General features: G+C 49.5%; 1 protein-coding gene across 2 annotated transcripts in view; it reads left to right on the forward strand.

Annotated features, from left to right (window-relative positions):
- LOC119435295 (nidogen) overlaps window positions 1–19,443 on the forward strand; it is a 48,055-nt gene that overhangs the window by 17,858 nt on the left and 10,754 nt on the right. Inside the window, exons 2-8 of one of the 2 annotated variants that reach the window (XM_037702203.2) lie at window positions 1,611–2,101; window positions 4,740–4,963; window positions 10,302–10,544; window positions 11,732–11,932; window positions 12,377–12,595; window positions 16,361–16,618; window positions 19,196–19,415. In XM_037702203.2, the coding sequence (XP_037558131.1) occupies window positions 1,611–2,101; window positions 4,740–4,963; window positions 10,302–10,544; window positions 11,732–11,932; window positions 12,377–12,595; window positions 16,361–16,618; window positions 19,196–19,415 (1,856 nt within the window). The remainder of the gene's footprint in view (window positions 1–1,610; window positions 2,102–4,739; window positions 4,964–10,301; window positions 10,545–11,731; window positions 11,933–12,376; window positions 12,596–16,360; window positions 16,619–19,195; window positions 19,416–19,443) is intronic. The other variant, XM_037702204.2, reaches the window with a different exon arrangement.

Here is a 19,443-nt window from a genome sequence, read left to right on the forward strand (position 1 = left end):
AGACTTATTGACTTCTCGATGATGGATATGTAATGTATATTGATAATGAATAACGGTTATGTACAGCCTTTGTCAGGAGCACACGGGCTACTTTGAGCCTTCACCATATATATGTCTTTCGACTGTGTTACGAGGTTCCCGTGGCGTTCCTGACACTCCAGGCCTCTGGATCGTGGGTGCGAGAGTTCTTTTCATTCCTCAGGGCGTTGCAACTTATCGAATACCAAAGTAACTCCCTTAAAAACCTGGTCGCATGCAACGCAGCCCGTATGCTTTTGGCAAGGGCTGTACAAACCTTTGGCACATTTGGATGTACACAGTTGAATTTCGTTAATTCGACCCTAGCGGTACCACAAAATTTGGTCGAATTATCAGAAAAGTCGAATTGAGAAATGGCAGCAAAGTGAATAAATTCAAATATATGTTTTAGTGCTCGAAGTAGTCTGTAATGTCTTTTTCCATTCTGCCTCTTGAATCGCGAATCATTCTATTCTAACTTGCGGTGAAGAGTGCAGACACGTTTAACGCTGCCTCTGCGTTATACTATCTTGTTGCTGACAGTGTAGCTGTAGATGATTGACCCGCAAACCTCAATACTGTCGTCGGCACTGAGAAAATCTTCAAAAGGTGGTGATGACGATGATGATGATATGATGATGATGATGATGATGATGATGATCTATTCGCATCCCTTTTGAAACGGAGTGGTGACAAATAGTCCCCTAGCCTGCTTGAGTTAATCATGTATGCTATACATGCGTTTAATTCTTTTATGTACACCTCCTTAATCTTTTTTTTTCCCTCTTATTCCTCAAAACTTCTCTATCTACTTTGTACCGCTGCATATGTCTGTAACGGATGTGGTCGGATAAATCTCTTGCCTCTTTTTTCCCCACCGATACTCTAAACGTCTCTTGCTTATGTCGACTGCTGACCAGTTGGTGCTTCCTTCCACTTTAAGAGACAAAAGTAGCAGCGCCGTCTGCGGAATTTCTTGTGTTTCAATGTTTAAGTGACCACTACACCCATGTAGGGGCGCTGGCGTGGTTCAGTGGGGGTCGAATTATCCGAAGCATCACGCTTTCGCGTTCGAGCTCAACGAGATTTCATTTCATAGCAATGTAAATTGTTTCTTGCCGAAACTGTTCGGTACGTTCGAATTAAGCGATAAGTTGAATTAACCGAGCTCGAATCATTATTATTGTTATTATTTGATGTGAAAATATATATACACATGACAGGAGAGGGAAAGCGAGGAGCAGGCTGGCAACTGCCACCGGAAGGGGCACAACGCCTGCCTACTCTTCAGAAAGGAGGGGACGGAGACATAGAAAATGGAAGATATGAAGGAGGGGAGGAAAGAGAAAGATGCGAAATTTTAAAGGATAAAGTAGAACGCACAGTACAGGTCACACACAGTATAGAGCCGGTCACTGCAGGTAACGCTACTAAAGAATGCTAGATAGAAGAAGTAGCCTCTTAGTTACAAACGTCAACCTAAGTTAGTCAATTCTAGAAAAGTATGGAGAGCTCGACTTGACGGCAGCCGACCGTATGATACCGCGCACAGCACAGGTCGAATACACCGCGTCGGTGGTGTGCTGCTGCAGGTCAACGACAACGGGATCGTGTCCTTCCTGACCGAGGTGCCGAGCTTCTTCAGCGCCCCGTTCCCCCTGACGTACCCGATCATGGCGCCACTCTACTCGGACGTGGACACCCGAGCCGCGGGTCGCGTCTTCTACCGCGAGACCCAGGAGCCCTCGCTGCTGGCTCGCTTCGAGCAGCTGGTCGGCGCCAACTTCGCGGCCGGTGCCTCGTTCCGCGCGCGGAGCCTGTTCGTGGCCACGTGGGACGGCGTCGGTCCCTACGAGCGCAAGGCGGACCAACGCAACACCTTCCAGCTGGTCGTCGGCTCCGAGCCCGGCCGGGCGTACGCGTTGCTCCTGTACCCTCGTGGGGGCGTACAGTGGGTGCAGGCGGACCCCAAGAGCCCCGCGCTGCCCGACGCCAAGGCGCAGGCCGGATTCATGGCCGGCGACGGCCGACGCTTCACCGCGCTCCGGGGATCCGGCACAGACCACGTGGTCAACCTGGACAAGTAAGTTGTGCCGAATAGAAAAAAAAAAGCAGGCACCGTCTGAGGATGATTAAATGCTATTAGCATTCACAATTGGCGGTGGGCAATTCATTATTGGTAGAGATTTAACGATTATATTTACGTTAAGTATAGTTCTGGGAGTGTAAGTTGCCACTTCGGGCGCATACCCAGTGACAAAAGTTGGACCCTGTACTAGCTGACGTCGGCATGAACTGCTTTAAAAGCGCTAGTGTGCTTCTCGGAAAAAAAAAAAGATATGCGTGGCTCTGCTACCGCAAACACCAGAGACCAGCAGAGCTGGGGAAAGCCTGGTAAAGTAGTGGCAAACCACATACTTAGTTTCCTGGCGCTCAGGATTTCTTCGCGATGTTCTGAGTAGTATCGCGATCAATTCAACCAGCCACGTTCGCAAGCCTCCGGATCTCCATTTCTTCGCCTACGCGAACTATTGGCTTCCCTCAATCTAAACTCGGGATGTTCTCTTCTGCGACGCTTGGTTTCAGCTTCCCTAGCTCTCGCTTCAGTCTTTCGGAAGCAACTAGTGTCCAGTTTTCTGGTCGAAACCTGATGAGCCGCCGCCCGAGGCATCGGCTGGAGTCACGGTCATCAGGCGTGTTCGGAGCGAACGCGGGGAAACGCGATCGGCGTCGGCAGCAGCTCTACGCGTACCACTACCACACATGCCTCACTTCTCCTCTCCACCTCACATCCGATATGCTGCGCGATGCTATTTTTATGCTCTGCTTTCACTCTCTCTTAGATCTCTCTCCCCCAGCTCGGCGAAGCTATCGTACAGCTGGTATGGGGTTGCTAGGCAACGCAGTGACGTCATAGCTCGGCGAGGTTTTGTGGCTCACGGCACAACTTACGGCCGGCTTAAACAGCTCCGCTGTTAAATGAAACAGCACTCATTGAGAAACTATTGAATGTGCAAACTGATGCATTCCATCATTATTTTTTTAATCTTCTCTTGTTTTATCTTTTCTGCACCCGTTCGTCCATGTCGTCGTAGTACCCCACATAGTGCCATTTGTACACCAGTCTGACCTTCCGAAGTTGTGTCCGTGCGCAACTGAGTACGGGACTCGCTGAAGTCCGATCGCGCGGCGCGTTCGCCCGATCTACGTCCATCGCAAGCGGATATACAACGCACCAAATGTGCATATAGGAATACCCATAGATTACACGAAAGGAAACGCGTCTTCACAGAAGTAGTGCGTTTCTATACGGTGTTTGTGGCTAAAGCGCGTTACGGCGTGTAAGATGCACCCACGCTGGTGTAAGACGCTGGTGGCACTCTCCTCCATCACGACTACCAACGTCGATTTCGACCATGAGCAACCGTCTGCCCATAAAGCTGGCACTACGCTGCACACGCTAGCACAACGCGAAAGGAGCATGAATGACACACTATACAACGCTCTCAAAGCACGTAACATGAATCGTCACCGAGTCAAATCAGCGCGTGCACGTTCGCATGTGTAAATTGGCCTCCGCGATCAACTTCAGAAACGCTGCGGAGGCCGCTCCGCTGTGCTAGAGAGTACTGCGCCACGTTTCTAACGGTGGCGTTGGTAGTGCTATGCGTCCCTTCGAATGCTGGCATCGAGATCCGATGATTCCACTCCGAAGCTTCGCCCACTGTCGGTGCGCGTTAGTCATCATGCACCCCGTACTATGCTCTTTTTTTTTCCATCTTGTTTTATCTTTCGTAGGCCCTTACCCGGCACCGCCCCGTGCAGAAAGTAGCGCGGGTACTGTTAGATACTATAAGGCGCGTCTGGTAACCTCTCTGCAAATGCGTCTTGTGGCGCAATGGGTTAAACGCTCGGCGATCCTATCGTTTACTGCGGACATCGAGAGGTCAGATTTCCAAGTTTTGCATGTTTGTGGAACTTTTTCTTCTGGTATATCTTTCTTTGTATGTATGTCGTGCATTGTAAGAACGTCATATCCGTGACGGAAAGACGCGTCAGTTAACCAGAAGTGTCTGGTTGGACCCCGGGGGACGGGTATAACAACGATGTTAGAGAGCGGTACGATCGCCCACCATCGCGACGTTAAGTTCGCCCAAGCTAGTTGCTTGGGTGCTCCTCTGACCATGTCGTCGTGTCGGTCTCTCCAGAAGCTTGAACGAATTTCTCGCTACACAGGGCCTTATGAAGTCCTACGTCAGGATTAACGATGGTCAGATTAGATAGAGATCTCGCCGTTACAGATAGATAGATAGATCCGATCCTCAGATAGTCCGACGCCATAGATAGACATAGATGCTGACGTAGGTTGAATGCCATACTTCGGCATGGGTTGCGCTATCGAAGACAAGAACACGGTAAGACAAACAGATAAACAGGAGCCGTTGTTCCTGGTTGTTTATCTGTGTGCCTTACTATGTCCTTGTCTTCGAAAGCGCAACCCATACCAGTACGCAAATCCAACTGGCCCATGAAACAGCACTCTTAAGAATGCTTATCAACTTAAAATTAAGCCAGCTAGGTATTGACTAGCTGGCTATTACTGATTGTAGTATACATAGCTGCTTTTTTATGATAACTGTGTGGGTTTGGCGTATTAAACGCAAGTGGCCACGCTTATATGGCACATATAAAGCAACGTTTTCCTTTCTTTTTTGCCGCAGGATGAGCAACACGGCCGTGCCGGGCCAGTGGCTGTACCAAATCTCGGGCAGCGAAGTGGTTGGTCCCGACCTGGTCAACGCCGAAATGCTCAGCGAGGGAGCCACCTGCACGGCTGCCCGAGAGCCCTGCCCCCCATCCAGCGTCTGCCATGACTACGACACCGGCTTCTGCTGCCACTGCGACCGCGGGTTCTTCGGCAACGGAAAGAACTGCATCGCCAACAGTCAGTCACACAGCTGTGCTATGGGCGGCGTGCGCGCCACTTGTGGGGCCTAGTAGACCTAGAGTTGCTGTATATGCTCCCTACGGGAGCATATACAGCAACTCTAGGTCTACTACTTATAGTTAGGTCTACTTATAGTTACTGTATATGCTCGCTACGGGAGCATATACAGTAACTATAAGTAGGGCCACCACTGAAAGCCACCTAGCGGTGGATTTCAGAATCGCGTACGAAAAAAGACGCGTGGCTTTCTCGCCTGCGTGTGCACCAGTGTTGTCAAAGGGCACACAAACACACACACACACAGTGCCACAGAGCACAGCCACCTAGTTTTATCGTCATACCGAGACATTTTCGACTTCGACTCACGACCGCTCTGGCGCTGCATGACGACCAGCCGCTTTCGGAGCAAACAGTCCTGGAACGCCCACCTATTAGCCTTCACACCACAAGAAGGTGAAGACACTATTGAAAGTTCTGCGTTAGTGGCTTATCGAGGGACTCTAGTTCTCACGGACGTTCCCAACCTCCTCTATTTATTTTTCCTGCCTCTGCTTTTTCTCTCCGCTATTCTTTCCGTCTTTCATCATCATCATCAGCGTATATTTATGTCCACTGCAGGACGAAGGCCTCTCCCTGTGATCTCCAATTACCCCTGTCTTGCGCTAGCTGATTCCAACTTGCGCCTGCAACTTGCGCCTGCAAAGCAAAGGCCAGAGAAAACCCTCAATGACGCTGTCCTTCGTTGCAATAGAAATTGCACAGGTGCAGCTGCTACCGGTCGTGTATTGTAATTACACCGAGATTATAGTCGCAACAGTGAGTACATATAAAAAGCCGAAGTTCTGCAAAATATGCATAGAAATGGGAAGATAGAATGGTATATACAAATGCAAAGGTACAACTTGATAAAGGGCAAAAAAGTGTCGCTGGAAGAAAGTTCACTGCTTCTATACACAAAACCTCGGAAAAAATAGTTAAATATACGTATAAGTCTCCAATAAATCTACGTATTTAAGCAAACGTCACTGTATATAATGCGTCAAACAAGACAAATAAACATGTTGCGCAGTCACAGACCGTAAACTTTACGCATAGAAAGACAGACGATCCAGGCAAGAACAAAACTATGATCGCAGAAATCGTGATATGTACTTGGACAATGCGGTAGTCGCGACAGTACCATATGGGTGGAATAATAGAGGAATAATACAGAAATCACTACGAAAATGTGTAATTTAACTGTCAGCAGAGCGGTAACAAGTATTCTGCACCCAAAATTAAATAAGGTTATTGCTTCAGGTAAAAAAAGAAGTAAAAGCAGGTAGCTAAAATGGAAAGAAAAGGCCAAACGAAAGCCACAGATGATACGGCAAGTTGAACTACCCAATATCCGAATGTGTTTGTTTGGAAACGCCGCGTGGGCCGGGCTTTCAATGAGCAGGTTTGGTCAAAATTGGTTATTGATGTCCTCATAATTTTCGTATTCATATGATAATTTTGATCATGATGCTAACTCTTAGAATAAACGGCGAAAATTTCTGGGTTTTAAAAGCTAATGAACAGGCATACGTTTTCATAATTGCGAGTTTATGAACCTGAAGGAACAGAGCCTTTTACTTACTTCATTCGGTGGGGAAGTTTAGCGAAGCGGTCAATGACTTCGGATACGTTGAGGCCGACATCTCTGTGGGCAAATAGAAGCGCCAGCCTAACCATGCGTTCCTCAGACATTGTAGAGCGCAAGTAGTTTTTTTTGCGATAGCAATTATATCTCATTTGTGCCGTAGGTTCCGTATGAAAGAAGAATCGTCGCCGCGCGCCGAACGCTTTGTGCGAGTGAAAGGGCGCGAGGGGCGCGTCTTTCACGGGGAGTGAACGCACGGCGGAGAACAAACGCGCGTTCTTGCTCGCTTAAGGGCTGCAGAAGTAGGCGTGTAGAGCATGGTCACTGCTTGGTCTGAATCTGGCAGATGCTATGTCCAAGTTTATACAGCTGATAAGCTAATATCATTACTCCGTATAGACAAGTTTGCTATCGCACAGTGCGACGGTTAGTTGTCGCAGTTTCACCTGAGAGATAGGCTATACGGAGTATGATCTTTATCAGCTGCTTGGACATGCAGCAACATCGGCAACACGCAGACTGTTGAAGACGCCAAAAATGCGTGCGGCGTTGGTGACTGTTGCCGGAGCCTCTGACTAAACTTCCCTTCCCTCCCCCTCCCCCACGTCCTCTCGCTCGTCGAAAGAAGGCGCGTTTGCTCTACAGATTGTGAAGGAGAACAGAGACGCCTACTTTTGCAGCCTTAAGCGAGCACGGCGCAGAACGCGCGTTTGTTCTCCGCCGTGCGTTCACTCCCCGTGAAAGACGCGCCCCTCGCGCCCTTTCACTTACAGATGACGTCATACGTTACGGTAGTGTCCATAGCTATCGCACTCTGCACTGGCAGTGGTCACTGGACTAGAATCTGCAGCGGTTTGTACACATTTACATAGAACCTGCAGTCGCAATGAGAGAGGGCATATATTCCGCTGCAAAAACCTAAAGACACTCCTTCGATGTCGTTGGCATCCTTGTTTAGGTACCTTGCACAAACAGTAAGCTGTTCGATTCCAGCAATATCCGTCGTTTCCGTCAGCAAGTATGGAGAAGCAGCCTGCAGTGTTTACTTTTGCATCGATAGGCTTTCTTTGATAATTTCACCACAAATTTCTATAATTTGGTTTTGTACATCTGGGCTTAAATACGAGGCATTACTGGGGCAACCTTCCAAATGGTTCTTCAGATATGTATCTCCACAATCAGCTTGCATATGCCAGTATTTTGAGCGGGGGCTTTGCTTAAATCAATAGGACCACTGTCCCTATGGCTACGGAGAGCCAGACCTTGTCGCCGGCTAAAAAAGAACTGCCTCAATAATAGGTCGTTAACATTTTTTCGGTTTTCTCTTATTTTACTTTGCCTGCCCTGGTCCAGCTGATCGATCACATTGGGTGCGCTTCCTGAAAACATTTGGAGAAAATTATCAGCTGCCAATTGACAGTCACGGTGATATTTAGTATGTTCGTGTGTGTGAAAATTGCGAGCGCGTGCTTCCATTTCTGGAACGGCTTGGGCACGAGGGCTCCAGTGCACGCATGTTAGCCCAAGTTTATAAGAACATTAAAGGGACACTAAAGAGAAACTGGAAGTTCAGCTGGAATAAAAGAGGGACCTTCAGGAATGCATGCAGTTTTTGTTGGGTGCAAAAATATGAGTTATTAGCGGAGAAATTCGTACACAAAGACCAGATATTTCTTCCTCAATTTCTCTCGCTCCAGATTTGGCGCTGAAGCAGTGTCGTCACAGATTTCATTGCTCTCAGCGAATCAGAATGCGGGATGATACGTCACCGCTTGTGTAAACGGCCGAGGCGCTGACTGCATCATGGCTGCATGGCCGCTGCGTTTGCGTTCGCCGCGATGTATACCGTTTCCGCCGCTGAACCTTGCAACGAAGAGCTCGCCAGGGAAGCAGGACTGCATTTCAGTGATATTCAGTGAAACGGAGCGCGAAATGATCCTCCGTGCTCGAGCGGTAGGTGTTTCCGCGTGCGATGGCGGTGAGCCGCCGGCCGCGCCTGCGGAAAGCAGAGCTTCGTTTTCGTTGACGGAACGCGAGGCGTCCGGTCTGCCAGGTGACGATGTTCCAGACAGAACAAGCGCAGAAAGTTGCGCACGTACTCGATCGGTATGGTTATTTCGTGGATTTATTTAATGACTTTCAGCACTCACCGAGCCGCCAGTTCGCTGCTGCAGGGGCACCGGTATAGGGGATTTGATAAAGGCCGCATTGAGGGAACAGTTGCTAGAGAAAGGACTGGCCTCTGGGGCCCGCCAAGATACTTTCCGAGGGCAAGATTATATACATAATCCGAGGGCGAGAAATACAGAGAGCACACCATCGGTTTCTCTGGCTCTTTTGCCGTTTTACCATCGGCAGAGCACTGAGCCATTGCGAACGCCGGGGAGCCGGGGCTCATCGCGCGGCACCACATGAAAGGACACAGTCGGGTCAACACTGCCGCTGCCCCTGAGCAAGAGCCTTGCGCTGTTGATACAGCCCTCAACACTACAGACACGAGACATTTTCTGGCTGTTTCCCGCGAAGTGAACGTTTTTCGAGCCACGCAACACGCAACCAAACACTGTAGAGCGCAACAGGCGCGCGCGATGATGCACGGAGCAAAACGAAACTACGAAACTCTCGACCAGATGTAGCGCCATGCCATTTTTTCTTATTTATTTAATTTTGCGCTAAACTTGTAGTTCCTCGCTTGAAACGGTTTAAAAAGTTGGCAAATGCGGCTTATGTACGTTTAGGTGTATGTCATATTGCGTTTTATTAACAGCGATAAATCGCTCTCGACCAATCGCGACCGGCCTGCATTTGTAATCTCCGACGTCACGAACATGTAGTGCGGGAAATTCGAAGGGGCGTCTGCACCTATCCTTCAGTTTTTCGCTATTTTCTCGCTTATTAAACATCTTTTCGCCGTAAGAATGGTATGACTGTGATTAAGATAGGATAATCCACCATTAAAGCTCAACTTCCGGTTTCTCTTTAGTGTCCCTTTAAATACATAAAGTGCCAGAGCACGCCTTTGGAAATGTCAGTGCATCTTTCGCGTCAAAAGTTTACGAGACCTTTATACCTATAAAGTTTCACAATTGAAACCCACGCGCTCCGTAGATTCCGCGGCCGCTGCGAGATGCCGCAACGAGCCCGCTCGCTATCGAAAAGCCCTTGAAAGTTTGTGCTCGGATGGGGCTCCCTGCGTTATGTGACTCCAGGTGCAAGGGCGTTGCCACGAAATCGACCCCGAGTTCGCAATTTTCGTGCCGAAATGTATTTTCGAGCATGGAAAAGACTTTGCATACAAAATCTAGAATGATTCCCTGTGCCGGTGGTTGTTTTTTGCGGTGGTGCATGCCAGCTCGAAAACATTTCGGGGGAAAGGAACTGAAGCCCCATCATCCCCCCCCCCCCTGTCTACGCCCCTGGTGGTTTCATATTTTCATATAAGACGGCTTATATTGCCCTTGGAAGAGTGTCTTCCTAGGAATGCATTTGTTAAAAGTGACGCCGACTTTAAGGGGATCGGTGTAAGCTTGGTCTTTGTAAGCTGACTTTCCCACATTGCGTGTTTCAGTGAAGCCTACTCGTAAAGAAAAATGCGATACGAGTGGGGCCCGATAACGCTATCGCGTTCCAAGGTGAAGCTTAAGCGTCCTCTTTTTTCGTCGTCGTCGGAGGAGTGTTCGAGATGTGTGTGTGTGTATACGTTATACGCAGGCTCGCCGCACCGCGTGTCGGGCAAGCTGACGGGCTCGCTGAACGACGCGCCCATCGGCAACGAGGTGGACTTCCACTCGTACGTGGACACGCCCAACGGTCGCACGTACACGACGCTGAGCCGGGTGTCGCCACCGTCACTGGGCAGTGACCTACGAGCACTGCTCGCACTGGGCGACGTCGTCGGCTGGCTGTTCGCCCTGCCGCAGGGAGAACGGGCACGCAGCGGATTCGTCCTCACCGGTGGGTGCCTTCTCTTCACTATGGCACATTGAACCGGAACTAAACCGGAAAAAGAATCCAGAAACTCCACTGGTGTTGTCTAAGTATGTGTAAGCATACCTCCAAATTTCAGTTGGGCTACCCCCAAATGTCAATTTTGTCCACCCACAAAAATTCAAGTTGGCCTACCCCGAATTTCAATTTGGCCCAACCCTCCAAAAAATTTCGAGTTGGCCCATCCCCACATTTCGAGCTGGCCTACCCCTTTTTTCCAGTTGGCTCAACCCCAACTCTAAGTTTACGCGCCACCCCCTCCCCATTTCGAGTTGGCCCACCCCCAAATGTCAAGTCGGCCAATCCCCAGATTTCAAGCTGGCCCACCCCAAATTTCAAGTTGGTCCAACCCCAAATTTAAGTTTACGCGCCACCCCCATTTCAAGTTGGCCCACCACAAAATTTCAAGCTGACCCCCTCAAATTTCAAGCTGGCCCATCCCAAATTTCAAGTTGATTCAACCCCAAATTTACGCTTACGTGCCACCCCCCATTTCAAGTTGGCCCACCCACAAATGTCAAGTCAGCTCATTCCCAGATTTCAAGTTGCCCCCCACCAAATTTTAAGTTGGCCCACCCCCAGATTTCAAGCTAGTCCAGCCACAAATTTAAAGTTGGCCCACCCACAAATTTCAAGTAGGCCTACCCACAAATTTCAATTAATCCACCCACAAATTTAAGTTGGTCCACCCGTACTATAAGTTTCCACATGCATTTTCTAAGGAGCCTTATGTATCCCTATGGGCATTCACTTTTTATTTATTTTATTGGTTTAAATTCTTCCTTTTCGCTTATAAAGCTACCAATCATCTACATTTATACTATTATAACGATTAAATGTCTTAACTTTGCAAATTACGCATTTTTGTGCAGATGCAAAGCATTACACGTTTCGCGTGACGCAGCTGGGGTACTCGCCAAAGAATGCTTACGCATTAAATATATATCTGCAGTTCTCACGCATTGTGGGAATCGATTTAAGCGAGTATTTGATATTAATTTATTTTCTGTGCGGAAGCAGGCTGGACAAGACAGCATCAGCCGTGATCAGCTTAGTTCGCGGAGTTGAACCGGAACGAAAACCGAAAAGTTTCGGTTCGGCACTTTGCTTCTCACCATTGCTAGCTCCTCTCCTGAGACAATTCTTTCTTGAAGGCGGCGAGTGCAACCTGACCTCGGAGGTGCGCTTCAAGCAGACGGGCCACCACGTGACCATCCGCGGCCACTTCCAGGGCTTCGACGTGTTCAACATGATGAAGGTGCGCCTCGAGGTGCGCGGAAGCCTTCCCTCGGTGGCCCAAGGCATGGGCGTCACCGTTGAGGACTTCACGCAGGACTACAACCTCCTCAGTCCGGGTACGCAGTATAGTAGTAGCGGTTTCACAGATCAGTTCTGTGGAATCCTGCAAGGTGGAGGAAATATCATGGAAGGAAATATTGTCATCCACCCGAATGTAGCACGAAGCTGTTTGCAGCCCTTAGTGATCGTTCCTTCATGCTAGTTTATTGTCCTTCGTTCCTTCGAGCAACACTCGGGTGGATGACAACCTTTTCCCTTTCACAGTAGTAGCAGTAGTACATGGTATACTAGTAGCAGCAACAGCAGTAGTAGTTAGTAGTGTAGCAACCGCAGTAGTAGTTAGTAGTGTAGCAACAGCAGTAGTATAGTTAGTAGTGTAGCAGCAGTAGTAGTAGTAGTTAGTAGTAGCACTGGTAGTTAATAGTAGTAGTAGTATAGCAGTAGTATTGGTAGTAAAGTCGCGGCTGCCTCTCTGAGTTGCGCGTCGCCTCTCGTTTCAGGGCTGGTACAGTCGCACCTGTCGCACTCGTTCCAGCTGGAGGGCAGCTCCCTACCCAAAGAGTACACGGTGGACACGACCGTGTCGTTCGGCCAGTGTCCACACATGCCTCCAGGGGCGCCGCAGCAACGCGTTCACGTCTCGCGCAACTTTATTGACTTCAACGACAAGGACAGCATCGTTCGCTACGCGCAGACCACCAAGGTCACCGCTGTCGACGGTGAGTGGACGCCGCTCATACGTCACTCCAACTCTTTAGCCTGTTAACAACGCGTATGGCAGAACTATATAGCTTTATTTTAGAGCGCAGGTCTTAGGCGCCCGTTCTTGCGGCGAATGTCGGCGTCGGCGTAACCGAGCGAACACAGCGACTGATGAAAGAGAGAATGCGGAGCGCAGCGGGGGATGAAAGACGCGAGGAGGAAAGCGGAGGAGGATCTAGGTACGGCGAAAGCGTGAGAAGAAAAGCATAGTGCGGCGACGATCGCTACGAGATGGCGCCAGAGTGTAGCGCGCGTCGTCTGGGAGGTCTGTCTGCGGCTGCTGCTGTGAACCGCGCCCACGTGTCACCCACGCGCTGACTCTCGCGATCCCCAGATTATAGCGAGGCAGTCGCGGCACACATCGCTCCGTTTGCGGCGCGCCACACGAGACAGAATGTTGTTCGCGCTAGCCAATAAATCGCGAAATGAAAACACATATAGAGCTGCGCTCAAAATTTCGCATTGAGGAGTCTCGTAATTGTCGGTGATGTTTTTTTTTTCGTATTTTAAAACTTGTTTGGCGTCGTCCTCTCTGTTCACATTCGCCCCCCCCCCCCCAAAAAAAAAAAAAAGGGGTGCGTCACATATTGTCACGTTGTAGCGACGATGAACCAGATTGTAGCAAAAAACCGTGAGTCAAGAAACGAACTCTTTATTGGGTTAACTCGTCCCCAGAAAAACAAGTTACACCCAAAGAACACTGATAGCGGCGAGCACAGTTGGCGGTCGTCGAAAATTGATCCACGGGTCGGACGTGTCGGCTATTTATGTATACATAACTTAGCGTAGATTCCAGCGTAATCGCTGATGCTAGCGTGATTTCTAGAATGTACAACACCATTCGCGTCGCGCATGCAATCTGATTACACGAGATGCGGCGACAACATAGACAATATAGATAGAAACAACGACATTTGAAAAAGTTGCGATAAAAGCGTGTCTTGCGTCGCGGCGATAACATTGTGACAGCGGTTAGCCGGTGAAGAGCGGTCACCGGAAAAAAAAAAAAAAAAACATGCACAATGCACACGTGTACAATATACCGTAGGTAGGCGTCATGTAATTCCAAGTGACATTAAGTCTCATATACTTTTGTGGCGCAAGATGTGTCGTTATTAATACGTGGAAAGCGCATTAGATCTGTACCTATATTTGCCACCAAACGAGCGAGCTTACAAGGTGTCCCAACTATCATGCACCAAGATTTAAAATATCCAAATGCCACGTATAGCTGGACAGAACCAAGGTCATCTTGTTTGTCGTCGCTTGGAGATACTCTGATTATTTTTTGCATTCCGCCTAATTATATAATTAGTCTTAATAAATAATCAACTTCTCAATTATTATAATTAGATGAAAAAAGGCGAAAACTTGCACTAGGCTGCGCAAAGCTCAAGACACAACGAAGCTGGCCGTTTAATTGATAGCGTCTCTTGGTTGTAGCTAGGTTGAACTTGGCTATGTCGAGGTTTAAACTTGGTTGTAGCTAGGTTATACTCATGTACGTCATCTGTGCTAGTACAGGAAAGGCTGCGGTAGTACTGGAAAGGTGCGCCGCGCCATCACGCCACCACCGCGCTGTCGCCGGAGGCACAGCTGGTATGACGTCATCCTCCCCCGCACCGTCGCGCTACCGCTGCGCACCTTTCCAGTACTACCACAGCCTTTCCAGTGCTAGCACAGATAACGTAAACGAGTATAGACCTAGCTACAACTAAGTTTAAACCTCGACATAGCCAAGTTCAACCTAGCTACAACCAAGAGACGCAATCAGTCGGCCAGCTTCGCTTTGTCTTGAGCTTTGCGGCCGAGTGCAAGCTTTCGCCTTTTTTTTTTTTCTCTTCTGGCTCAGCGCGCCACAGAGAGAAGAAAGGCGGGGGTCGGGAAGGGAGGGAGCTGGCGAGGGGAGACCACGTGCGCATATGCCGCGCCACCCTCCTGGTTGCCATGGCTACGGCGCGGCAGTTTCTTGATACGAACCACACATTACGGCTGGCTTAAACAGCTTCGCTATTAAAAGCGTCTATGAGAAAATTGTAGAGTCACGTAAACAACACCCGATACAGCTTTCTGTTGCTCAATACGTGCTACATAAAAAACTGTCAGCCCTTCCACTGTGGTGGAAATGGACGACAAGCGAAGCTGTACTATGGTGGGAATTATGTATTTCCAATTATGACAATTAAGATGTGATGGTGTAATTGGTTATTTGAACTAGTAAAGAATGAGAAATATATACGATCCGGCGGTTTTCATTTATTTAGTGACCATGGCCTTATTGTCGCTATATACGGTACACCGCCATAGGATGTACGGCAAAGGTTGGCACGTTCTTCATAAACACGTCACCAACGCCTCGCGCGTTCGGTGCGAACGCGGGCAAAACGTCGCCGCCAACAGTTCTGCGCGTTGTTTGTGTGACTACACACAACCGCTGTCAAAACGCTGGCGGGATCAAGCGCGCCAGCAGCAGCGAGCGAAGGTTCATGCGGTCTATCGCTTCAAAGGAAACTGAGCTGCGAAAGCACAGCGCATACAAAAGTAGGAGCCGTGTTGCAGATCGCTTTAAAATACGGTGCAGACGGTCGCGACCGCCCGGCGCTGCGCAAAGTACAAGTTTCTCGCAGAGCAGAAGTCGCAACCCCTCCCTCCCGTGCTGCCTTCCCGCTGTCCTCCTTTCGCGTGGGAGATTGAGTCGCCAGTTCCCCTTGCGTCCGGTCGCAAGATACGCATTTGGTGCCGCAGCTAAATGTCGCCTCCCCTCCCTCCCGACCACCCACGGCCTTTCGCGCGACGGAAGAAGTTGCGTTTGCTCTCCGCCGTGCGTTCGCTTTCACTCGCACATGCAGCATACGGCCAACGGGAGTTTTTTTCTACATCCGGACGTGACCATCGAAGACTGAGCCCTTAACAGCTTCGCTGTAAAAATGTTTTTCCGAGCGTGAGGAAGACGCGCAAAATTGCCGCGCGACTGGCCGCTCGAAGCACTTTTTGTGTATTCGCAGGCATCTTTCATTCTCGAAAAAACACCTTTACGTAGCACGTATTGAGCAACAGAAAGCGGTATCGGGGAGTTTTTCATGTGGCTCTACAATTTTCTCATTGACACTTCTCATCTAATTATAATATTTGATAAGTTGATTAATAAATTAAGACTAATCATCTAATTAGGCGGAATGCAAAAAATAATCTGATTATCTCCAAGCGACGGCAAATATTACCTTGGTTCTGTACAGCTACGTGGCATGATAGTTGGGACACCCTGTATAAGATTGAAAACAAACTAAGACACAGCTAACGACCCCAGGGCACATACCCATTCGTCCCAGTGGTACATAATTTTAGTCCGCACTATGGCCGAAATCGGCTCACGAAAACTGTGAGATAGACTGCACTTTCACCGGGATCGGCCCGCCAAAACAGCGAGATGACCCCGACCGCGCGGGCGCCCGCAAATAAAGTGGCTTCACTTGGAGAAGAATGATCCGCATTGAAAAGGTGATGGGTCCCGTGATGCATACGAGACGTGGTCCCTCGGCTCCGGTATGGCAGAAGGCGAGGGGAAGGAATGTAGCTTGCGGACGAGGAAAAGGGAGAGATCGAGTGTCTATGTGGCGATTTACAACTTCCAGTGTATAACCGACATTTTTGTTTGACGGGATTCGAGAGTTATAAAGCGCCCTTCAAGCGGCTCATCGCAGCTGATGTGCGAACGGGTGCAGGTAGCGACCCGTGCCAGGGTGTCGAGTGCGGCGAGCACAGTCGCTGTGTGCCGGACGGCGCCGAGACGCGGTGCCAGTGCGACGTTGGCTACGAGACGCTCACGCTGCCCCAGCGGGCGTCGACCGCTTGCGTGGACGTGGACGAGTGCCAGAGTGGCCGCCACAACTGCCACGTGCTCGCCGAGTGCGCCAACACGGACGGAGGCTTCGCCTGCCGATGCCGCCCGGGTTACACGGGTGACGGCGTCAGCTGCCAGCGTTAGTGCTCGCCCGTATACCTTCTAGCATGCCGAGCGTGTGTACCGCGCAACCAGGGGAGGTTTTCCGTAAGAGTTCACCTAGTGGACATGTTCATTTGATCTGCTGCTGAAGCGCTGATTGGCTGCTAATGACGCCTGGCTCCTGCTAAAGCGCACCCCAGCCCAGCCAATCAGAACTTCAACAGTAGACGAAATGGACATGTCCGATAGGTAGACTCTTACAGAATACGTCCCCTGGTTTATTCTTTCAATAACGAGCGTAAAACGCATTGCAACAGAATAATACATTCGTGGCATCAAGTAACCGATGCCAACACAGAATACCAACATATCCTGGGGAGGTATCCTGTAAGAGTTCACCTAGGGGACATGTCCATTTCTTCGGCTGCTGAAGTGCTGATTGGCTGTGGCGCCTGGTTGCTGCGGACGTGCAGCGCAGCCAGTCAGAAGTTTAACAGCAGACGAAATGGACATGTCCACTAGGTGGACTCCTACAGAATACCCCCAGGATATGTTAAGATTAAATTCTGCGGTCTTACGTGCCAAAATTAAGGTCTGATTACGAGGCACGCCGTAGATGGGGGACTCGAGATTAATTCTGACCAGCTAGGGTTCTTTAACGCGTACCCAATGCACGGTACACTAGCAATTTTAAGGCGAAATCCTTATAGCATGCCCTGTGAAACGAAAAATACTGCGTCCGTACGGCGTTAACATTCGATGGTGCCAAAGTCCTCGTGACTAAGTGATGACGTCACGTTCCCGACGCTGGACCTTTTGCGGCTCACACTGCGAAATCTCACGGTGAAGTAAAGTGAATGAAGGTGAATTAATTAAGGTGGATTAAAGAGGATTAAGGTTGATGCAAATTAGAGCATGGTGGGTTAAGGTTGGTACAAATTATAACAAGGTGGATCAAGGTGGAGTTTTAATGTAAGGTGATATCTTAGACAAGTCCTCATGCTTTCGCCTTCAAATCAAGTAAGGATGCTAAAGTGACTGTCAACTTTCTTTTTGTATTTCGCCCCCATCGAAATGCGGCTGCCGCGGCATATGGCAAATTAGATGTACTGAATTACTTGTAATCAATTACATATTTATGGCGATATCGATTGTACGTACACTGGAGGCACGTTCGCGCCGTCGGCGCCGCCGTGCCGTTCCGAATAAAGCCCAAGCTCCAAGTGCGAGGAGAACATGAGAGACCAATCTGGAGCGTCTCGCGCACCGTATGTTGGTGGTCACGTGATGTACTGCGGGTGCGAAGGCAAGCACGCGAGGGCCGAGCTGAAAAGAATGGTTGCTTGACGCGCTCCGTTTCCCGCGCGCCCAGTGTTCGAGGTCACGTGATCGAGACCGCTCTGCCTCAAGGCTGGACTAGAGGAAGAGAGGGCGCGTCCCTTAATAGCGTGCTGGTTCCTGATTTATGGAGGGCGCTGAGCCGTGCTCCCTGCATGGAAGCAGGCTTAGTGCCCTTTCCCATCAAATCTCGCTTTATCTCCTTATTTATGCCTGCCCGCGTGGCCGAGAGCATACGCGGGTCGCGCGCCGTATGCTGAAGGTCATCTGCTGCACGGGCGCCAGATTTAAAAACGAGCAGGCAAGGGCGAGCCGAGAATGGCTGGTGGCTTCACGCGCGCTGTCTTCCCGCGCGCTTAATGTAGTGTTGGTAGTCGCGCAAGCTGTTTTGTAGACGAGGCACAGGTACAGTGTTAGTACACTGTAGCACAGGTGAAGGGGTAAAGCGAGCGGCAGCACGAAACGTTCCCTTCGCGACGGGCGCTCCCCTCTGCCGGCGCTGTTCATCATCCATGGCATGCTCTGTGACACCGGGTGCTCGCGGTCATCGAGTGAGATGTGTTCATGATTGCCTGCGTGGGCCTGACACCATGCTTGTTGAGTTAGTAAGCGAATGTTTACTACAGTTTATACGGAATACGAAGCGTATATACGAGGTCATCATATTTAAGTTTTCCGGAATTGTTAAAAATCTCCTGTTGCAGATAACATAATCCTAATCCTTGAGCTGGATTATTCGTAGAGGCGCACATTACTTGCACGAAAAGTCGAAACACATATACAACTAATGAAAAAAACATTACTAATTATCTTCTCAATTAATTACCTTACGGCACATATTGCAATTTACGAATTGTATCGGTCAGTTTGCAAGGCGTATCCACTTGGAATGAATTTACAGAATGACACCAGTTTGGAGATATGCGCCATCAAACTCGCCCTACAAATGCACTGTTGTTCCACTTAATTTTTTTTTTTTTAGCAGAACACTCTTTTATGCATTGAAGCACAAAAGTAACTGGAACAGAGGTTTGCTTACCACAGGCGTGACAATTTATTTGAATGTGATACGCCTCTAACTGTTCCGGCGCAGTTTTATCTTTACTTTTGCCCAGCGTCTTTCTGTAGCGCCTTCGGACATCGAAGATATATGAAATAATAAACACATTAATGAATGTAGTTGTAACTGCAATCGGTTGCTTTTTTTTTTTTTTTTTTTTGTCCTGTAATATGTACAAGTCATTTCACACCGAGCTGTGTCGGCGCCGCACCGCAGGGCTGGAGGCGCCGACGTGTGCCTCCCTGCGCTGCGATCCGGCGGCCGAGTGCGTACAGCCGAGTCCTCGCCACCCTCCGCAGTGCCGCTGCCCGGTCGGCTACACTGGAGACGGCAGCACGTGCGTGCCGGCCGCCACCGACTGCCGACAGAGGCCGCTCATGTGCGACGAGAACGCGCAGTGCCAGTACGACGCCCCGACCAGGACGTATGGATGCAAGTGCGTATATACCACAATTAAGGGTGGC

The sequence above is a fragment of the Dermacentor silvarum genome, unplaced genomic scaffold (assembly GCF_013339745.2).
Source record: "Dermacentor silvarum isolate Dsil-2018 unplaced genomic scaffold, BIME_Dsil_1.4 Seq6, whole genome shotgun sequence".
In the NCBI taxonomy this organism is placed as follows: domain Eukaryota; kingdom Metazoa; phylum Arthropoda; class Arachnida; order Ixodida; family Ixodidae; genus Dermacentor; species Dermacentor silvarum.